Source organism: Mugil cephalus, chromosome 20 (assembly GCF_022458985.1).
Source record: "Mugil cephalus isolate CIBA_MC_2020 chromosome 20, CIBA_Mcephalus_1.1, whole genome shotgun sequence".
In the NCBI taxonomy this organism is placed as follows: domain Eukaryota; kingdom Metazoa; phylum Chordata; class Actinopteri; order Mugiliformes; family Mugilidae; genus Mugil; species Mugil cephalus.
In genome coordinates this window covers 12,469,711-12,491,634 of record NC_061789.1, presented here as the reverse complement: position 1 = coordinate 12,491,634, position 21,924 = coordinate 12,469,711, and the positions used below count along the sequence as shown (strand labels likewise).

The following is a 21,924-nucleotide window of genomic DNA, read 5'->3' as shown; positions in this document are numbered from 1 at the left end:
TTACGTAGGTTCAAGATAAAAAAAAATCAGTTCAAATCAGTTCTTGTGTGATGTCTTGGATCAGATTTGCCTAACCCTAACATGTAAACATAAAATGTCATGGTTGTATGCAATCATGATTAAACATGAAGATTCATATGCATGTAACAAGCCGGTCTAATGAACACAGGAGAAAGCGTCCTATCCTTCCATCTCATTCTTGGGTCGTCGTGATTGCAGGGCACGGTTGCAACATCTCAAAGGTAGCAAGGATTTTGAAATCAGGGGACTGTGGCCACTGAAGAACCCTCACTTTTTTCTGCCACAGCCACTGAATCTATGACTTGGCTTTTGGCCTTGTAAATCAATTTTGGGAATAATAATAACAATAACCACTTGGGGGCCTGACGAATTAACCACTTACATCAGGGGTGTCAAACTCATTTTAGTTCAGGGGCCACATACAGCCCAATTTGACCTTAAGGGGGCCGGGCCAGTTACCCAATAGCTTATTACCTGGTAAATAACGACAACTCCAAATGTTTCCCTTTGCTTTAGTGCAAAAAAGTACAGCTACATGTAATGAACAACTGTGAAATTTCTTATTTCGTCAAACATTTTCAGCTAATATCTTCAGTGTTATTTTTGCAAATTCATCCCACGGGCCCATTGGACCCTCTGGCGGGCCGGTTTTGGCCCCCGGGCCTTATGTTTGACACCCTGACTTACATCATAGGTCTTCAACGGGGGATCTGCTACCCTTAGACCCTTAGGGGTTCCGCAGAGGTACTACAGGGGGTCAGCAAAATCTTTGGTTGATTAGATATATATGTGTGTGTGTGTGTGTGTGTGTGTGTGTGTGTGTGTGTGTGTGTGTGTGTGTGTAATATAAAACGATAAATGGAGGCAGAAGATGTTATCTTTCAGTCAACACTTCACTCATTCAGTGATACAGGAATCGTCTCACCAGTCACAGTTTCACACAGAGCGCCGCACTAGTTCAGACCTGTCAGTCTAAGTCTCCTGTGCACTGTAAGCCCCGCCCCATCTCTGCTGATCCAATCATGAGGCCGCATTTTACATGCCAACTCTGTCAGGTTCCCGCAATTGGCTGCGAGTCCCCAGGGGAAATCCAGAAGTACGCCGCAATATTGGCAGCAGAGTAGCTAACAGTGCAGCTGGCTCCCATCAACACAAGATAAGTTGTGTGCCAATGCATGGCCACCCTACTGTTAGACATGTTTGAAATAAAAAAAACGATGAACCTGTGTATTGATAGCTTAATATTGAATGCAAAATTATAATAATAAGGTAAATTTGTAAACAGAACACATGTAGTAGGTAGGGGGTCCCTACTTAGTGTCGTCATCCGTTTGGGGGTCCTTGTCCTAAATAACATTTAAGAGCCCTGACTTACATTATATACTAATATCAAATTAAAATGAACTAAACTGTTAAAAATTGTGAATTTGGAAATTAGCCCAACTTCAAAAATTTAACTGCATTTTTTTTCATCATCATCTTGTTTTTTTTTGTTTTTGACCCAGAAGTATAATGTTGCCACAAAAAAAGCCCTGTGGAAATTTTGTGCTCACACTGGAAAGACAAAACAAAAAAAAAGAAATGCCAAATTGGCTGCTAGCAGTTTCTTTTATCTGGGACGATCACATGCACTGACATCTATCACTGAATAACTCGGAAATCTTAAAAACTGGGCGATCGCTCAACCACTCGATGCCTGGGCTCGCGTGCATGTGGACGGTCGGGCTATTCCACAGCATGTGTGTGTGTGTGTGTCCGTGTGTGTGTCCGTGTGTTCCAGTGACGTAAGAGTGGACTCGGTGTAGTGTGTAGAATGTGCTGCAGACTGTCGTCAACGGACCAACACAGCACATTAGCCCTGCACTATGAAGAGAGACAGAGATAGGGAGAAAAATGAGAGGTGAGGAGGGAAAAAAAAGAAAACAGCAGTGGAGATGATAAGGAGAGGTGGAGAGAGAAATGGAGAGAAGACTTGGTGTGGGTGAAAGAGAAAAATTGAAAGCACAAGTGATCTAATGGTTTGCAGTATTTTCTTCCCTTTTGTGGAGCTCAGCAAATACTTGTTCTGCTTCTGGTGCCCCCCCTTCTCCACCCCCTCCCTCTCTTGTTAGTGCTATCTTGGATAGGAAATGAGAGAGTGAGGAGAATGGGCGATGGATGTGCAACTCCCTATTATATCCCTCCTGCTCTGCCCTAATTAAACCAAGCGTTTTAGTAGATTGTCAGCGTGGAGGAAGGCAGTGATGCAGTGGAGACCCACTACATTAGTTTTAGCTTCACCGTGAAAAACTCCTGACACAGATAATTCAGCCAATTGACTGAAAGGCTTCGGTGTCCTGCTGTGTACGTCCCAAAAACATCCTGATGCTAGCGTGTTCATGAAGTCACACGGCGTCTTACGTGTCCCATAAAGGCTGAGTAGCGCGGCAGATTAGACACTCAAAAATGATTGTTCGAGATTAACACGCGTTTCCTTTCCCTTTCCTCTCCAAAGAGGGCTGTCGCAGCAATCTTGTGACCAAAAAAACGGCCCGGGGCAGAATTTTTACAGTGTCAGAATCGAATGGATGACCGTGATGTAATGTGACTGCTGCTCCTGTGACCTACGGTATGCGAGCTAACCAAAAGACAGGAAGGCAGCGTGAAACGGTGCTCTGATCATTACAATGAAAAAAAAAATTATAATAAAACGAAAAGCAGTATTATACCTTTTAATATTCACTATTTATTCAGCAGAATTTTTGATTAATTGCTCGATTGGTCAGATTTGTTAAGGTTTCTAGCAAGAAAAAGCTAAAGGGAAAAGGTATGTATCTAACCTATATTAAAATATATCTTGCCCTTGGCCAATCTTTCTCCCTTAAAGCTCAGGTCATCTGCCATGGGATTGGGACCGAGAGGGTCCTGTGCGATTCTTTAACTGTTCCTAGGACTGAACCCTTTTGGACAGAGATCTCAGTTGTTGTTCTTGGAATCCGCTGCAGCCACAACAGCCCAAGTACCGCTCTTACCTCCACCTTCCACATCTTTTCCAGTTCTTGGTATTTCTTGATGTCCCCAGTATTCCTTCTTCCTGATGTTGCTATCACCAATACAGCCCTCCTTTGGTGTTTGTCCACCACCACGGCATCTGGTTGGTCAGCCTTCGGCAGGTTTTTCGGTTTGTATCTGGAAGTCCCACAGGAACTTGGCTATGCTTCTATAAACTTGGTTGTGGCCTTATGCGTATGTGCTTCGAGCTAATTGACCTGCACCTGAGGTCACCCCAAGTGTGGCACACCTGAGCTTCTATACCGGTCTTGAATTCACAGTCTGTTCCTGTGCTGCCATGCTTATAACCTCTAAGTTGTCTTTCAATCCAGCCTTTTTCCGGCCACTGGTAGGATTTCTAAATATCAGCCACTTCTGTTACCTGTCTCTGGCACATAACGTGCAGTGGTTTGTTCCAGCTCTTCTTTCTCTTCTTCCTCAGGTTTCAGTCGTGCCATATTCCTGATTCTATCCTGGATCTTTCATCTTTCACCCTGGAGAGTGGCTGTGATGCTCACTATTCCTCATCTTCCTTCCTTGCTGGATTTGGGCCGAAACGCTCCCTGCATTATAAGTTGCTTCCTTCTCTTAATTTCAGTGACCTCCTCCTTTGGCCAGCGTAATGTATCTGATGACCTGCAAGGACTAGGTCTTGGTAGTCCAGATCTTGTTCTTCCCATTCAGCTAACTTCTCAGCTTGCCTTACTCTCTCTAGGTATTTGGCTGTGGTTGCTTCCTTGTGGCCTCTTTAGAGTATCCACTTGCTTGTTGGGTTCCAAGGTACTTCTAGTTGTCCACATCTGCTATGTTACTTACTGGTAGTTCAGTCCCTTCTGTACTGACAACCTTCTCTCTCTATGTTACCTTTTAACCACACTTGGCATGCCGACGCCATTGCTGTCGATCTTGGTGGTGTAAATCAGTGAGTCAATGTATCAGTCATTCCTGGCATACGGCTTGATGTCATCAATGTAGAAGAGGTAGCTGATGGTTGCACCGTTCCTTGGCTGGAGGGGGTTTGGTCTATACAGAACATCAGTGCAGTGGGGAGAGAACATCTCCTTGGTATATGCCACACTTGCGGTGGTGCAATGGGTGACTCACACAATTGACTTGAAGTTGACCTCTGGGATTGAGGTCTGTTGATGTCAAGTACTCTAGTGTCCATATGTGAGGCACTGAGTTGCAGGCTATATGCAGTCAATCCAGGTGGTGCTCAGGTTGGTTGGTAGAGTCTTGTGTTAGTGCTTTATCTACCAGCGGTAGTATCTTGCATGCATTCCCTTATGGTCTCTGATCATGTATTGGGCCATGTGCCTACTCATATTAGCTATATTGCCTCACGGATGCTTACATGTGCAGAGTGTGAACCTTCGAGATTAGGACACTATGGCCTTTGGTTTGCTATTCAAGGTGCACCCCATCCTTTAGAAGCTGGTGCATTTGGTGCTGCCAGGCACTCATGAAGTTCTTTGACGTTTCTTTAGCCAGAAATAATTTCCGGCCCTGGTGCTGTCCAATTCTTCATACTTAATACCATTTCTTGGTTGTCTACCATTGTAATTATTACAGGATCCTTTTCAGGTCCATTAGCCATTGGTGCATTGGTGTGTGATGTCTCATCTCCTGTCCTTTTTCAATATTATTCAGTCTGTAGCATTGGTGGGTGTGCTCTCATGCTATTGTCCTGCCATTGTGAGCAGACTTTAGATGGTTCAGTCAAGAACATCCTGTTTATTCTCCTGATGAGAGATCATGATGCTGATGAGATACATATCAGGATATAGCAAAACCAGCGCTGGATTTATAATCCTGGTAGGAGTACTGAATGATGTATGCACAGGTCGACTGAATCTGCAAACATTATGATGCTTGATCATGCTGCTGCACCAAAGAACAGACAAACTCAACTCAGCTACTGGAAAAGACTAAACAACACAGCAGACCTAGCACTTGAAGGCTTGGGGAAAGGAAACAAAGAACATGAAAGATGAATGAGCTTCCATGTTTGTCGAGCACTGCACTGACCCAAAGCGGTCATGCACCCTAAAGTGCAAGCCAATTGGTGCATGGTGAACAGTGTTTCAGTAGGCTCCAGTAAAATCCACAACTTTGTAAACATGACTATCACTTCGTCATGGACCATGGATTGATGAGTGATGGTGAGACGCCTCCATAGAAGCAGGTAAGATCAGTGTTAGGGATGTTATATTAAGCTTGATCTAAAGTCGCACTTCACTTCTATGACGTAACTATGGAATAGCTCTGGACCCTATCCTGTACCCTCCCCAGAAATGTAACCACATGTAGTGGGGATGTAGATTGTAACGGCTGTGATTGGTCTGAAATGTGTTTCATTGTTCATGTGTCCAAAATTCTCCCGTTAAGTCTCCAACGCTCCATCTACTCAGATGTCTTTTCTATGTTCTGTATTGCAGTGATTTCAGTGAAAGTAACTGTTGATCCACATTTATTAACTTCAACTCCAGCGTGAGTTGCTCAGTTCCACTCACCATTGTGTGTCGCCTAGCGTTTTAGTGGCGCCATTACAGAACAATGCAGAACCACTAGCAGAAAGGTTGAAATACTTTCATCCCCAGAGCCCCCTCCAGTGCATGCTCCTTGAAGACCGGCTCCAAGAATATAAACCAAGCTCACTAATCCCTTCATGTTGGAAACAGATGGACCTTTGTAGCTGGAATAACTGGATTTCCTTTTCACATGGGCCCAAGAGGGCCTCTTTAGTCAGTAATGGCACCCAGTTTGGTGTTTGCAAAGTGCACCCCACTTTTCATGCCCACTGAATTTGTTGCAAGTTGCAAATTGAGTGGGATGCTGCTCTGAGGGGCCTTGGAGTTCCTACCTCAGTTGGTTCCACCTGGACAGGACACCTTGCCTGCCTTAACAGACTGCTTTGTTAAGCTTTTGGAAGAAAGGCGGTAACACTTCCGTTAAAATGCATCTCCACGTGTGTCTCAAGCCAGGATTCGAAATACGATAGCAGTTTAGCACTCTGAAGCCTCGACAAAGAAACTGTGACAAACTCACATGTGACTGATTAGAAAAGTGTATTTTATGTAGCTAACAACTGCAAAAATGATCATATATCAAATAATACAACAAAAATATTAGGCCTGTATGAGAGGATAAAAAACTGAACTATACCCAAATTTGCTGCAACAAAATGAGATGTGAACTGACTCATACAATGAGACTGAAGGGGAATTAAATACAGACTGATAAAACCAAATACAACACAAAGGGATAGACTAAGTAGACCCAGCTACACTTGAATTCCTCCCATGTCGACATTTAAGCGTGTCCCACTCTCAGCCACACCTTTCGCTCATGAGGAACGACACCACAACTAGATAACTCCTAGAGAAATAAATAAAGATAAATGCATCAAACAGTAAACACGCTACACTGCATCTTGTTATATGTTCTAAAGCAAATAAAAGCTTTAATTAAACAAACCGTGTACTATAAAATGACTAAGTGTGATTGACTGTAAAAGAGGCTAATTAGGCGAGAGCATGGACTGCAGTGATTTCGTGTTGGCTGTGTCCATCACCGACTGTACAGCAGGAGCTGACTGAACACTAGTGGATTCCGAGGACTATTGAATAGATAGCACAGCGGCCCGTACCACGTCCGTCCGAGGGGGATGTTACTTATGCACCAGGCACATTCTCAGATGCACCGAGGACCGAGGACCCCATGAGCGGTGACCCGTTGGTGACCTGTGACTCTACGCCTGTGATTTGTTGTTGTCCACATCCCAGAAATTGCGAAGCAGCCAGACGCGGCTGTGGACACCGTGGCGCAAGCATTATGCACAAAGACTGCACAATTTCCTTGTGATGTACACTCATAATTTATTTAGTTTGTTGAGTATTTCTATTTATTTTTTATTATTGAAATATACAGCCTTCCTTGTGGCTTCCACAGCTCCTCCCAACTGCATCCCACCGTGCTATGTGCCACTGCTGGGGATAAATGTGTGGGAAAAAATGGTGTTCCCTGGGAGGGCTGTTAAGTCGCAACATTGCTTTGACCTATAAAACATTTTGTATATATTTTTAATACACTTCATGGGCATGGTTTGTGTTGCATCGGCCTGCACTGTGACATGTGACCAACGTTGCACTGCAGATGTTTTAGCATTCCTCTCCCGGTGTAAAGTCTGCTGTTGTGCATATTTAAGAGCAGTGGCACAGGGAAGAAATGAGGAGACGACTCATGTGCAGAGATGAAGTGAAAAATAATGACAACTCACAACGCTCTGTGGCATTGCTGAGGGAGCAGAGCCATCCACCCTCCATCCACCCTCCATCTCTCCTGGCTTCACAGCTCAATAGCCCTGCATCTCCCGTCTTTGCAGTTCAACCCGAGGATGCAGAGAACCGGAGTAGAACGAAAGCAGATTTGTGTCACTTACGACCTTAACATCGTAAAATGCTGTGCGTTCAGTGCGGGGGCATTAGTATGAATACAATCAGCCGGTCAATCACACGGTCGCTCATTCTGTGGTCAAACCTATTGATTCATAAAATTCGCATCCCACACACATTCTCTGCACACACACACTCACACACACACACACACACACACACACACACACACACACACACTGCAGACTCTGGTAGCGCTGCGTTTTGCAGCCCCCCACCTCTCTCTCTTTCTCCCTCTCTCTCTCTCTCACACACACACACACACACTCACTCACACACACACGGTGACTCCTCCTTTCTCTCCTCCTCTCAGTCGGCCCTGTGACTCCAAGCCGGGACGGTATAACAGTTGCCCGCAGAGGGGGGAGCCGCGGTGGAAGGAGAGGGTCAGCAGCCTCAGCAGCAGCAGTAGTTGGGCGCACCGACCGAAGGATGCTCCAGCGCAGCCATGACTTGCTCGGCGTCAGATAGCGAGAAGATCGTGATCAACTGCGGTGGGATTCGACATGAGACCTACCGGAGCACCTTGAAGACGCTGCCCGGGACGCGCTTGTCCTGGCTGACCGAGCCCGACGCTTACAGCAACTTCGACTACGACCCCAAGTCCGATGAGTTCTTCTTCGACCGCCACCCGGCCACGTTCGCCTTCATCCTCAATTACTACCGCACCGGCAAGCTCCACTGCCCCAACGACGTCTGCGGGCCGCTCTTCGAGGAGGAGCTCGCCTTCTGGGGCATCGACGAGACGGACGTGGAGGCATGCTGCTGGATGAACTACCGGCAGCACCGCGACGCCGAGGAAGCCCTGGACAGCTTTGAGACTCCCGAGCCGGACGCGCCGGAGGACGACCCGGCGCTCACCGGCGGGGCCGACGGCGACCTGAAGCGGCTGTGCATGCAGGAGGACGGCCGCAGGACGACGTGGTGGGATGTGTGGCAGCCCAAGATGTGGGCGCTGTTCGAGGACCCTTACTCCTCCAAATACGCGCGGGTGAGTGGCCGGACAGGTGTCTAGTTTGTGCCAAAAAAAAAAATCCGTTGCCAGCGTCCTGTCTGTCCTTTGTCTCACTTGGGAAAGCGTTGGAGGAATGGAGGGATGTTAAGTTCACTGCGCTGTTTTTCAAAAAAGTAGGCTGCACCAAAGTAGATGCGGATAGATAGATAGAAAAATAGACGTGGCCCCCCGTTTAATCACCTTATTTCCATGCATTACATTGGCTATTTTTTTATGTCTCCCACTGGTGCCCACTTCTGAGGCTCATTGTGGCACCAGTTCATCCTCCTCTTTCTCCCTCCTTCTCCCTCCGCCTGTCTCCAGTGCATCCATGTGTGCAGCAGTAATTCATTATCCAGCAAGGTAGCCCCACTGAGCACTTATAACTGAGTCTAATTAGGTCGCATCCTGAACTGGTTTCTGATTCTCCCCCCACTATTAGTCCACATTCTGTGTAAATGGTTTAACAGTTTAATCACCACCAAGTCAGTGGAAGTGAAAATCCAAATGGTGGCAAGTGGCCCTGCATCCTTTTATCTTTTTTTTTTCCTCATACAGTGCTGATGACACTGTAAGGACATCCTGTAAGCAGCAGCAACCACAGACTTTATCCAGTAGGTAGCTGTGTTTTTGTGTGTGTGTGTGTGTGTGTGTGCCAGCTGGCAATGTCAAACGAGTCCCCCCCCCCGAGAGTCTGTGTCTACGACGGTAGAGGAAAAGCATGAAATGCAGCTCTTTCCGCAGCGTCCGTCAGAACTGTTTGGCTTTAGTTAGTCTTTTTTTTTTTTTTTTTGTTTTAGTCTGCTGGTTAACGCGCATGCGTCGGTTGTTTTCTCATGTCCTGCTGCTTCGAATGTGGTATGAAAAACTCTGCGCTGATTTACTGCACGGCATCCTTAAAGGGACGTCTTGAAGGGGCCAGTGAAGCATAAAACACTTAAGTGTATAGGTTTTGCCTTTGCACAGCCCTGTGGCCGTAGTAATTACGTTTGTACTACATGCGTTTGGAGGTCACATATCCAGTGTTTGCGGGTGAGGAAGGGAAAGGTAAGGAATTGAGGCTGAAGACGGTAATTTAGCACAAGATTGTTTCATCCTGGGAAGTGTTTATGAGTATTTACGCCCCGACCCGTCCTAGCGTCTTTGTGTAGGGGCTTAAACGTAGTTTGTAATGACTCAGGAGGTCAAAGGGTTTACAGAGCGTCAGGCGACAGAGACGGACTGACAGACCGACTCTATGCGTTCACTTTGGTGGATACGGAGGATGTGACTCTCAGGATCGCACAAAGTGAAGGACATGCTGTACCTCCGCCAGATTACATTCTCCCACCAAATGAAGCAGAAAATCACGGGCCTTAACAATATCTACTGAGTCTGTTGGACCTGCAGCTGGTCTTGTGGGTCCGAACAAGGACACAGAATGTCAGGGAATGGTACGAAGCTTATGTCATCTACTGTTCTTTCGCTCTTATAGACATTTTTCGATTTTATTAAATGGTACGTGGCCATGTGCTGTTTTTATTTAACTTTGATTTAACCAAGAGAACAGACTAAGCCAATCAAACATGTCAACACACAGTTAAAGACAAACGACAATAACCCTAACTAAAATCAGGGTTAAGGAGGTCAGATTTCAGAAGGAATCAGTGGTAGGTAAAATCCAAAAAGCATCTTAAAGAATTTACCTCTACCTCTAATACTCGCTGCAGAAACCACAGTTGGAGGAATCAAAGAGCAAAACACATCAAATACCATTGCACATTCAGTACGTTTGGGGTATTTCCTTGCTGTTCAGGAGTTGCCGCAGATTTCCGCATTTGCCTTTCACCTCAAACAAAACGCTAGTTTTAGGCAGCCAACGAAGGTTTCGCACACGAAATATGTAAAATGCAAAAAAAAAAAAAAAAGACTCATTAACATTATAGTCCAACAAGAATCTATGTGGTTATGTGTTCAGTGCAAACAATATGTGATGTTAACTACCTCTGATCTTTCCCTAATTATTCTGTAGTTGCCTCGCAAGAGTCTCTTGGAAGATATATTAAAACTATATTGCAATGGATCGCATTTTTTAAAAAGAAAAAACTATAAAGCGGTTTATACTTAATGTGAATACAGACCTTGCAGTGCTTTATCCACTGCCACTGCAGCATTATTCAACTGTTTTATAGATATGTTCACCAACAACCCTTGGTTAAGGACTCAGGAGGTGGTTGTATTGGGAGCAGAATGCATCTGTTATCAAAGCCCGACCCGCTAAGCTACAACTTAGTCGATGTAGCTGTGATATGCGTTATTAACCACGGCCACTTGAAATTTAATCAACGTCCCTCGCAAAGTCCTTTAGAAAATCACACCGGCAAAGTCCTTTGCAAGGGAAACATTTTTCACTGAGCCCTGCTGCTGTGGCGATGCAGCAAATTTCACCATGAAGACATTGTCAGCAACATGGCATAAGATTAGTGGGTGTTCCCTAATGCAGTGTAGTGGACGTGGAAAGTGATACGTCCAAGGAAGGTCCTTGTGCACGAAGGTAAGGCTCCAGTCATCGTTACATGCAGCTTTAATTTGGGCTTTTCAGTTGTGGACCTGTTTCTGACTGAATCTCAGGAGCTGCAGGACCAAATAAGGCATCTGTGCACGCTGACAGCTGGTGCTGACCGGCTAGCCGGTGTGTGGACCGGCATCTTTAACCTCTCCGTCCAACAAGCTGTAGGCCCCACCTGCCAGAGATCTTCCACCATTGTCCTCATGCCAAAGAAGACAGCAGCCACCTGCATCTACTACTGACCAATTCCCTTAACCCCGGTTGTTATGAAGTGCTTTGAGAATATTATATTATCCCGCATTAAGAGCGCCGTTCCCACAGATTTGGACAGCCACCAGTTTTCTTTTCAGGGCAACAGATCTATGGAGGATGTGGTCTAAGAAGCACTTCATACAGCCCCGTCTTGTCTGGACCATCCAAACGCTTACGGCAGGATGTGCTGGCATTAGCGCTGCCTTCAGTGTTATAGTCCCCCACAAACTGGTGAATAGAAACTCGGAATGAATACCTGTGACCCGAGACCTCACCCTCAACACTTTCCAGTGGCTGAAAAAAAAAACAGCAGAGTATTTTCTGTCTCAGAAAGCTCATGCAGGCCAGGCTTCCCCTCTTAGCTGCTGGTGAACTTCTGCTGAAGCACCACAGAAACGATCCTGCGTCACTGAGCCACTGTGCGGTATGCCATCTGCACAGAACATAACAGGAAGGACTTGGCCCGAGCGGGGAAAAACAGCACGGAGGACAGAGGGAACTGTCTTCCCAGATCTGGTCACCGTGTATCAAAGCCGCCCACACAAAGGAACTAGCTGCACCAGTGAAGACCCACCACGCCCAGGCCACAGTCTGTTTTGTCCAGTTGCCATCATCATCGTGATACAAGACTAGTCGCCAAGAGCTGTGGCCACTACACACTAAATATTAGATAAGATCATTTTTAGAAATGGTAAAAAAAAAAAAAAAAGTCTACTGGGGACTAAAGTGCTCCACGCATGCTCATTGGTTTATCTAAAAGATGGGTTTGGTCGGGTCGGATCAGGTCACATCCAGACCATAACTTCGGTAGCTTTACTACAGTTATCACATATGAATTTAAAAAGAGACCTTAAAATATAATTAACATACATGCAATTCAATTTGAATTGCTTTTATGTTATTGTTTGGGGATAAAATACTAACAGGACGTAATTATGAGGTGGTCTGGTCAGTTATAGGCCAAATAAAGCTTAACCTCAATGTGACACAACTTGGGTTTTGCCTCGTTTGTCTAAATATGACCAAAGTTTAACCCTGCTGAACATAATACGACACCTAATTTATAGGGTTGCTTGCAAAACCAGAAGGAAGATTTTACATTTCCTTCCACTAGAGATCAAGTTTATGATCTTCCATATCATCTGCATTCATGTTTTCCGCCCTTACAAATAGTCTCAACCCTGCCCATGTACCAGTTTTCACTTCCACCTCTTTCTGGCTCTCACCTTTGCTGTCCTCCGCTAAATCGTCCCAGGAAATCCATGATCATTTGCGGAGCGAGAGAACCTAGTGCTGACCCGGATCTTTCTTTGTTGAGGTGTATTTCTGTGGACTCTCGTATATGCTCAAAGACAGTATATTGACTCAGTCACACTGTCCGATGGAGACACACACACACACACATGCACACTCAGCGAGCTGGTTACACCTCCACTCTAGGAGATAAAAACATAGATACTGGTGGAAAGTGATCCACTTGTCCGTCTCCGACAAACCTTGAGATGGACAACAAAAATAACACATGCGAAACCAGCCCTGTTCACACCTTCTAGTCAATGTGCATTCTTGGTGGTTCTCCGAAAAGCAAGTGGGCAGCACTAAGGGCGCGTTTGAACGCACCCAAGATGCTTTTACGATGCGTCGAGATCGAAATCCACTTGGACGAATTCTAGGACGCGTCCGGCCGCATCCGTTCAGCGGCGTGAGCACGATGCGGGGGTCACATTGAAGGACTGCCCACTCAACTGACCGTGCTCTGCCCAGGCGGAGTTTCGCCTCATTAATTTGGCAATTTCCCGTCTTTCCTTGAAATATGTGGGAGTGCTCGATATTGTCATAAATAAATAAAAAATAAAACAATTTTCCTGTTGTACCTGTTTCGTGTGGATAGCGCCGTAGATAAGCCGGAGTCGCAGCCAACGTAGGAATCCGAGAACCAGCAGGAGAGTAAAAGGAGACAAATTGGTGTCATTGTTAGAGGGGAGCAGCGTGGGGTATGACAACTGAGGTGACTTTGAAAGTGTTGCAGTCAATAGTTTTAGTGCCAACGCAGTGACATAAAGATTGGATTGGAAGGGGTGGAGGGTGGACGGTCATCGCAGCAGCAGCAGCAGCAGCAGCAGCAGCAGCAGCGGTAGCTAGAGATCAGGTGGCTGGCTCGGTTTTAGCTGATGAGGTTGCTGGGTAATGCTGATGTTTGGTCCGAAGAAGAATCAGCAAATACTGGTGACAGGAGCACGCAATGGCAGAGAAGGGACCGGACCTGACCACAAAGTGTAACATGCTTTATTTAATTTTTTTATGTTTTTATGTTTTCCGCTCCTTTTTTCTCTTTTTCTCTGGTTCGCTTCCTCCCTGCCGTCACCACTGACAGCTTGTAGTGCTTTATTGCCACAATTTCAGAGCAGTGTGCTGGATTGCTTAAATATTGCTATTTAGTCCCCCCCCCCCCCCCTCTCCTCTTCTCTCCTCTCCTCCCCTCCCTCCCAATGTGCTCTCCTTCCCTCCAACCCCCACTTCTTCCACCAACCCCCACCCCCTCCCCCAGCTTTCTGCTTGTGCTATAGCGTAATACTGCAGTACCCATATAGCTGACTGCGCTCTAGTCTGCTGCAGAGAAGAAGAGAGACAGGCAGAGGGAGAGAGGGGAGGCGAGAGTGATAGAATGGGAGGTGTTTTTGGTCGGTGGGGGCGAATTCAGAGCAAGAAGCAGCAGAAGAAGAAGAAGGAGAATGGGGGTCACTTTCTGAAACCCTTTATTTTCATGCCCGCTGCCCCGTTTCTTTTTTTTTCTTCTTCTTCTTCTTCTTCTTCTTCCCTTTCTTTCCTGCTGAGCTCGGCAGGCTGGGACACTCGTATCTGTATCGATCCGGTCGTACGTCTCAGCTTGCCTCATTCAGGCGGATGTCTCAGCTGAATGGTGTTCCTTTGTAAGCAAAACCTTCCCACTCACACATTCCTTCTTTCTGTCGTTCTCCCTTTTTTTTTTTTTTTTTTTACGCAACAGGGTGGGATGGCAAATCCCAGTCCCTCAAGAAAGAGAAACAAATATTGCCGAAGTGACAAAGCCACACACTCACACACGCTTACTGTACCGCCGCGCACAAAATCCAATGTGTCATTTTGGCGTCGTCTCAGGCAGGGCATCGTTGCACCTCTGAATTATGTGGGTCCATCAGCATTATAGCATTATTTATTGTGGTACGCCTTAACGGACTTTAACAATGGAGGTCCTGCAGCCATTTAGGTCCGGTTATATGTAAGCATTTAAAATAAAACAAAAGCTTGAGGCTTTAATTGACTGCAAACGCTAATATGTAAACCAATAACGTTGCAATGGAACAATTGACTGAATGGACAAAACTGCAACAGCTGGTAAAAGGGAAAACATTTTATTAATAAAGAGGTGAAATTAGTTAGAAAAGGTATGTGATAAATAAAATGTAAGGACATAATTAGTTGGTTAGAAGCAGAAATAGCTAAAAGTAATTGATAAAACTCAAGGTGAGGTCGACCATAAACAGAAGCAGAAGTCCTGCCCCACAAATAGAGGCCGAGGAAGAAACGAGGGGGGATAATCTACTGGCGCCTGTCACATAATGTGTGTTTAAGTCAGTTCTTCAAGCTGCCTCATAAAGTGTCTGCATTCAAAGCCGAACCGAAAGCCGACAGGAGCGTATTTCACGACGTTCCCAGCGCCACCCGGGAAGAGTTCTGGACCGTCCTTGTCCCGAAGAGTGCGCAGTTACCAGACTTTGCTGCTGACAGACCTGGGATCTGACTGAGGCGATTTTATTTATGGATCAGATACATTGCTTCCAACCATCAGAATGGAACATGACACTGGTAAAGGTCTGCGGGATCTCAGTGCCTCTGCAGCAAAACAACCAGATGATGATATTCAGTCGTACACACTCCCCTAATTTTATTTTTTTATCTCCTGACATTTTTCAGAGCGTTTCCTCCTAATTTAAAAACCTTTAGAATTGCTCTCTATCTGTGGCTCCCAGTCCCTGCCTGGTGATTTTGTTGTGCTATAGGCAATATGTCCACCAGGGTACCCCTTCCCCCTCTGTGCTTTTTAGGATAATGCTGCGACAGAGCTTTCTTTCTCTCCGTGTCACCCATTGCAGGAGGCAGAGAGACCGAGAGAGGAGCGCGAATGTAAGAGGAGAGGGTGCAGGGAGAGAGGAGGAGGAGGAGGGAGGGACACCGTATTATTCTGGATGACAAGAAAGAAAGAAAGAAAGTCTTTCACCTCTTAGCGATCTCCACTGTCCTTCTCGCCTCACAAGTGGGGCTATTACATAATCAGAAAACACACACACACACATTAAAAAAAAAAAAAAAAACGCAGAGACACCTGCAGCAGCGAAAGCAGCTAATTGAGTGACGAAAACAGCGTGTGCAGTGAGCCACTAGCCTCGATGCACAGAGCACATTCACACATGCAGCATATTACTGCAGAATGATCTGCTGTGATGTGCTGTGCAGGGAATGTGTGTGTGTATGTGTGTGTGTGTGTGTGTGTGTGTGTGTGTGTGTGTGTGTGTGTGTGTGTGTGTGTGCGTGTGTGTGTGTGAGACGGAGGTGAGAAATGCAGCGGATCTCCCTCTGCCGTACCAGTTGAGTTTATACACCCTTGCTCACTGTTGAGTGTATAGAGCTGCAGGAATGCCACAAGGAGCCGTGGTATGAGACTGCTACGTATTTCACATTGTATTAAAGCAGCTTTCAGAGCCAGGTTTGACACTTAAACAATATTAATTTGTTTTTTTGTTTTTTTTTTTTGTTTAGCTAAAAGCCGTAAAGGCTTCCAGGAGTGGCGAGTAGCCAGCTAATGCTGAAAATTTCCTAATCAAAATTTGCCACAATAGCACCACAGTGTGGCCAGTTACAATTCTGCTAAATTTCCACGCTCTCCTCAGTGTTTCCAGATACAAAACAGCCTTCCTCATCTCTGATTCTGCGGCTGCGAGCAAGCGGCAATTACTGCCGGCAATCCCACAGCATTTTCTTCAGAAATTCTTGAGTTAATCTTTGGCTTTTGTGTTTCCCGTTCGCCCAAGTACAGGTATTACCAGCTGTGTACGCGCAGTACGGTGGACTAAGCTGCTAATGATAGCAGACAATTATCAATTCACTTAGAGCCAATATGACTTTATCCCTCCAGAGATCCAGGGCTCCCATGAGGGCAGAGAGTTCTCCACCCCCCTCCCCATGATGAGCCAGCGAAAATACAGGAAGCAGAACCAAGGGCTGCAAGCTAAGCTGATGGCTGAACTCCCATAAACGGGTCATCCCTGTGTTTTCACTTGCCGGCACACGGTCACTTAACAACAAGATGAACTACAACTGTTTGACTATATGTACATATACAAATAACAACCGATGTGCAAACGCAGTAAAAGACACTTATTGCTTCTTAGATATAAATTAACTGATGCTTTAGTCCAGATCTTTCTATACACAGTAGCTGGCGGATAAACCAGACAACAGTGTTGAAGCAGCAGGAGGCTTTAATCATACCAACTTGAAGTCCATCTGGACCAAATTACACAAGCGTGTCAGCAGCCCAACAAAAGACAAGAAGGATCGAGTCAACTGCGACGTTACACACGCCTACATAGCCAGCCCTCTGCCATATCCGGGATCATCGGTCTCTGTCCCCGATCCCATTATTCAAAGCACTCAGCTGTAGTCACAGACCATCAACAAGGACAGTCATAAAGTGAACCACAGCCCTGCTTTCAAGATACAGACTGGGATATTTTCCCGAGGGGACACAAGTGGAAGGACATACATAGACTGTCCAATTTTTTGCTGAGCGTATGTCCCAACCAAAAACCGTGGTTCCAAGGCGTTGCCAGGACCTTGCTCAGAACGCAGGGTTCAGAATTTAGATGTGGGATCTACACGGAAAGGCACGAGGAAGGGCATTCGTGAGGACAAGCCGAGGTACAGGCAGCTCATAGAGGAGCAATAATTCAGATGCATCTGGCTATGGATTAAGACTCACACTCGGAGTCTTAAGAAGACTACATACAACTACATTTCCCCACAAGCAGCAGACACCTTTAACCTCTTCTTCTCCCATTTTGGCTACCCAAACAGTTCCCATATAACTGGAACAACACCAGGCCAGATCCTCACAAGAGATATTTATCACATGATCACCCCACTACCATAGAAAAGCCCAGTGAATTAACTTAATGACTGTTGCCCATTGGCTCCAACCCCTATCATTATGAAATGGCTTGAGGGACACATTACATCTGCGTCCCTGATGATCTTGACTAATACCAGTTTGCATATCCAGCAGGTCAACAGAGCATGCAGTATTAACAGCTCTTTATACAGCACTTACACACTTGGACAAAGGAAAAACCTCTGTATGAATGCTGTTAGTTGACGAGTACAAATGTACGTGGATACTGTATTTCTTGAGTAACAGACCTTGGATCATCAGGATGAGACCACAGGGGCATATCCTTAGTCCTCCCTCTTCACCCATGATTGCTCTGCCATTCATCGTCTCAACACCACCATCAAATATGCTGATGACACCACTATATGATAGTGGTGCTTGATATTGGACAGGAGACAATGAGATTGAAGGTCCAGAATCTGACAGAATGGTGTTCTCACAATAACCTGGAGCTAAACATCACAAAATCCAGGGATAACATGCAGGACTCCAGAAACTCAAAGTGCACCAAGAGCTCTGCCATACGCCCAGAAAGGAAGAAGCAAATAGGGAAGAAAACTATGCATTCTTTAAGTGACTAGTATTAGATTTGATATACCATGGATTTTGTGTGTACTTGAGATGACGTTTCAGCTTGTTTCTACCTTATCTGAGAATGCACCATTTGGTAGTAGTGAATCAGCCATTAAAAGAACCTAAGACTGTAGCAGACTCCATCACTACAGCTGATGTGTAACTCCAGACTCAGTTTACGCCATTTCTTCTGGCCACTGATGAAATTACATGAATAATGTCATCTGGTAAAATCTGCCATACCATCAGTTTGTTGACAGACTGAACCAAGTGGCACCTCATGCTTCTTGCGCCCTGTTGGTAGCCACTCCAATACACCACTGTAGACAGTGTTGGTCCATTCCCTAAAAGCCCCAATATGTTTTTGTTGACATTGAAGTGTGTTTCAGTTCTCCCAAAATCTGTACAGATGGATCAGGGAACTCATTTTCTCTCTAAAGTGTTTCTTATTCAGTGTTTAGTGCTTGTTATCTTGTGTCACATGGTGCACTTGAACGATGTCATTTATGCTAAGCATGGATCTTTAGGACACAGGAAAGGACTGGGAGTAAGGGTGTGTCTTTTGTCCACTTTGCTCTTGGATTCAGCCTGTCTGACCTTGTCTCCCAGCAGTATCCATGGCCCTTCAAAGTTGACGATTGTGCAGTTTATGTCAGATGTTTTGCCAAAAACTGATTTGTTGAATTGAATTGTGTTGTGTTTCTTAGTGTAGACAGTCATTGCATTGTGTGACCTTGCAGGGAAGAGAAGACCTTTCCTTTTCACAAGATGACATGAATTACTAGTGTGATGAAGTTTTAGTGGTAATGAACCTGGTTCCGCTCATACTGATCTCTTTGAAGAGTCCCTGTATGGTAGACGATAAAGTGCCTGATACTGATTACAAAATTACCACAACTGAGCACAGATGAATGACATGGTTGTGTCACATTAATATGCTTGAAACGACTCATCAGATCTCAAGATGGAGAAATAACTCCATAGACTGTTGTCTGAAGTGGAGACATGCATCTCTCCAACCTCAGCTTATCCTGTTTGGTGTTGTACTGTTGTGTACTAATGTGTGTGTACATATATTGGTGTTGGTATTGCAGTGTCACCACTAAGAGTGTGAGTTTAAATGTTTTTTGGGCATGGCTAATTAGATTTGGTGTTTTCGTAGGAGCTTCTGTGTGGTTTGCCTACTTTCGCACAGCTGTGCAGCACTGCAGTCCCTTTTGTGCGGACTGGTGATTATAAACATGTCTCTTGAAAATGTCAAGTTTCTCCTCTGCAGCGCTCCTGTCCTGGCTGCAACTGACTTCTTCCGGCTATTCAAGCTAAAGGTTGATGCTAGTGCTTCTGGAGGAGGTGCTGTTCTGTGTTCATTAAGGTGAGGGAGACGTGGCCGCTCTGACGCTGTCGACGGGTCTACTCAGATATCGAAAAGGAGACGTTGGCCATTACCTTGCAACCTTGCAATTATGTTGGCTCCATTTCATCTCCAGTAACTGTTTATTGATCACAACCCTCTTGTCCCTCTAGCCCAGATCTGCAACCACAACCAACGACTTGGGCCCTGTTGGTACAAGATGTTGGCATTGGGATCAAGTACAAGAGGGGAACAGATAGTGTCATGGCCAGCGCACTGCCTTGTTGGTGAGACCACCGTCAGTTTGTGTGACGGGACCCTCGTTGGCCAAACGGTGGTTTGGTCTTACGGGAGGGGGTGTCATGTGCCATCAGTGTTTCTGCATGTGCTTTGTGTGTGTGCAGTGTTTTTTCTTTTTCTCACTTGTGTACCACCATTCCCTGTTTCGTTGTTCTCAGCAGGTGACTGAGTGCACGTGGTTCCAACTGGCTTATCAATGGTGAAACTAGCGGGAGAGAAGGCAAATCCAAGAGTGTTACAGTATGTTGAGCAGCAGCAGCATCGGGCTAACTGTGTGTCAGCTAACTGTTACTGGATTACATCTTTGGTAGTTTGGTAACACTTAGCAAAGCTAACCTATTATGCCATATTATTTACGATGGAATAATAGGTCAGCTTTGCTAACCTTTAGCTAGTCCCAAAGTTCCACTACCATTAAACGAATCAACTGAATCAATTGCAATTACTCTGGTAATGTTCTCAATATGAACACATTACACGTTGCAATTTAATTCTGCCTTCCTTCATAATACTGCCAACATTTGGAGCAACCTGTCTCAGAATGGTGTTAGAAGACTAGTTCCATACTATCAGGATGTCCCAATGTCTAACACAAAACATTGTTGTCAAAGCAATTAATAAAAAAAAATAAAATAGCAGAAGATAGCAGCATATTCAATGAATCAAAGTACACTGTGTTGACAATAAAACCTATTCTTGGGACCATGGGAACTCATTCATTTAAGTGACCTTTTCGTTGACAGTCACATTCCTTTCTGGTCTCCTCCTACAATTGTACCATCTGGACTTCCACCTTTTCATCATCTACTCCTCACTGCTGGTTTGCTGGTCTTCACCAGATCTTCTGGAACATTTCAGTTTTGGTTCAAGAGCCTGTCTATTTCATTGTGCTCCCAACTGCGGATTTTGCGCACTTTGGAGCTCAAGAGTTTTATTTGAAATGGCTCTGAAATCCATTGGAGGATAATGTGGAAAAAGCACCTGTCATCATCCAAATGGAGATGTTAGATCTTAATTACAATGACACACTCAATGCGATATTAGACTATTTGTCTGTTACACAACTGAAGTGATGCCACAACTCTACATTAGAAATAGTTGCGGAAGAGCTGCGAGTACATGTTTGGGCATATATATATAATATAATATTTATCTGTGAAACATGAAAACCATGCACAGTAGCCACATCTGGGATGCACACTAATTCTAAGACTTTCTGCATCACAGAACTAGTCCCAAAATATGGATGAATTGGAAAGCCAAGAAAATAGGTATCTGGCTCTGGTAAAAGTGTAAAAGATTGAATGTATGTTGTTTTTTGTTTTTGTTTTTTTGCACTTTATCTCATATCCCGTCTATTCAGCTGTTCCATAAGAGGAGGCTAACATGGTGAAGAATGAACACTTGTTGAGGAGACATGGACATTCAATAACCGTTGGTAGTAGTTTGGAGGTTAGACACCAAGATAGAGCTGGATCTCAGGTGATGAAGGTAGATAGGGACAAGACATCTTGGAGTCTAGATGCTCGTGGTGCCAGAGGTGAACACGATGAAGTTGGGAAGTGGCTGAAGGAGACCCCTGATGAAGACTCCTAGGATGACCATGCGGAGGTGGAGATAGGGAGGAGGAGGGCTGCGCAACGGACATCTTGCGGATGAAGGAATGATTAGCTGGGAGGAGCCTGACAAACACTTCCATCGGAAAAAAATAGTGACGTAGCAACTGAGGACAGACTGATTTCGACAGCGTCGGAAAATGGAAGCTACAGGAAACAGAGCGCCAGCTCACATTCACCGGAAGGGAACAGGTCATGAGGGGACAGATTTTTCTTAGTGAATTTTTGCTTCATCTCCATTTCAATCAGTTTTGACCCATTTTGACCCAAAACTTAAGCCCTAAGATTAGTGTTACCTGGGGGCATCAAGCTATTAAGAAATTTTGGCCGTTTCATGCATGTGGCACATTTGCACAGGACATGCACACTATGAGTGTCTATGTTATGCTACTTTATGCTTCTACTCCACTAGTTCTGATAAGGTTTTTACAGAACTACAACCTTCCACAGTTAACGTTACGGTGAGCTATTTATATATACATAAAATAAAATGATGATGAAGACGTCATAAGTCTCTATTGATTGCCGGGAGGAGAATTTATGGACTACATGACAATATTTGAATGAGCTCCATGGG

General features: G+C 45.1%; 1 protein-coding gene across 5 annotated transcripts in view; it reads left to right on the top strand.

Annotated features, from left to right (window-relative positions):
• The first annotated feature begins 7,775 nt into the window (after window positions 1-7,775).
• The window catches only part of LOC124998371 (potassium voltage-gated channel subfamily C member 1-like), a 51,280-nt gene continuing 37,131 nt past the window's right edge, over window positions 7,776-21,924 (top strand). For 2 of the 5 annotated variants that reach the window (XR_007111052.1, XM_047572722.1), the window contains exon 1: window positions 7,778-8,496. Coding sequence is in view for 3 of the 5 variants with exons in the window: in XM_047572722.1 (XP_047428678.1) it covers window positions 7,954-8,496 (543 nt within the window). In the remaining 2 variants the exon portion in view is untranslated. Of the gene's footprint in view, window positions 8,497-21,924 lie in introns of all 5 variants that reach the window. The other 3 variants (XM_047572721.1, XR_007111051.1, XM_047572723.1) reach the window with 3 other exon arrangements.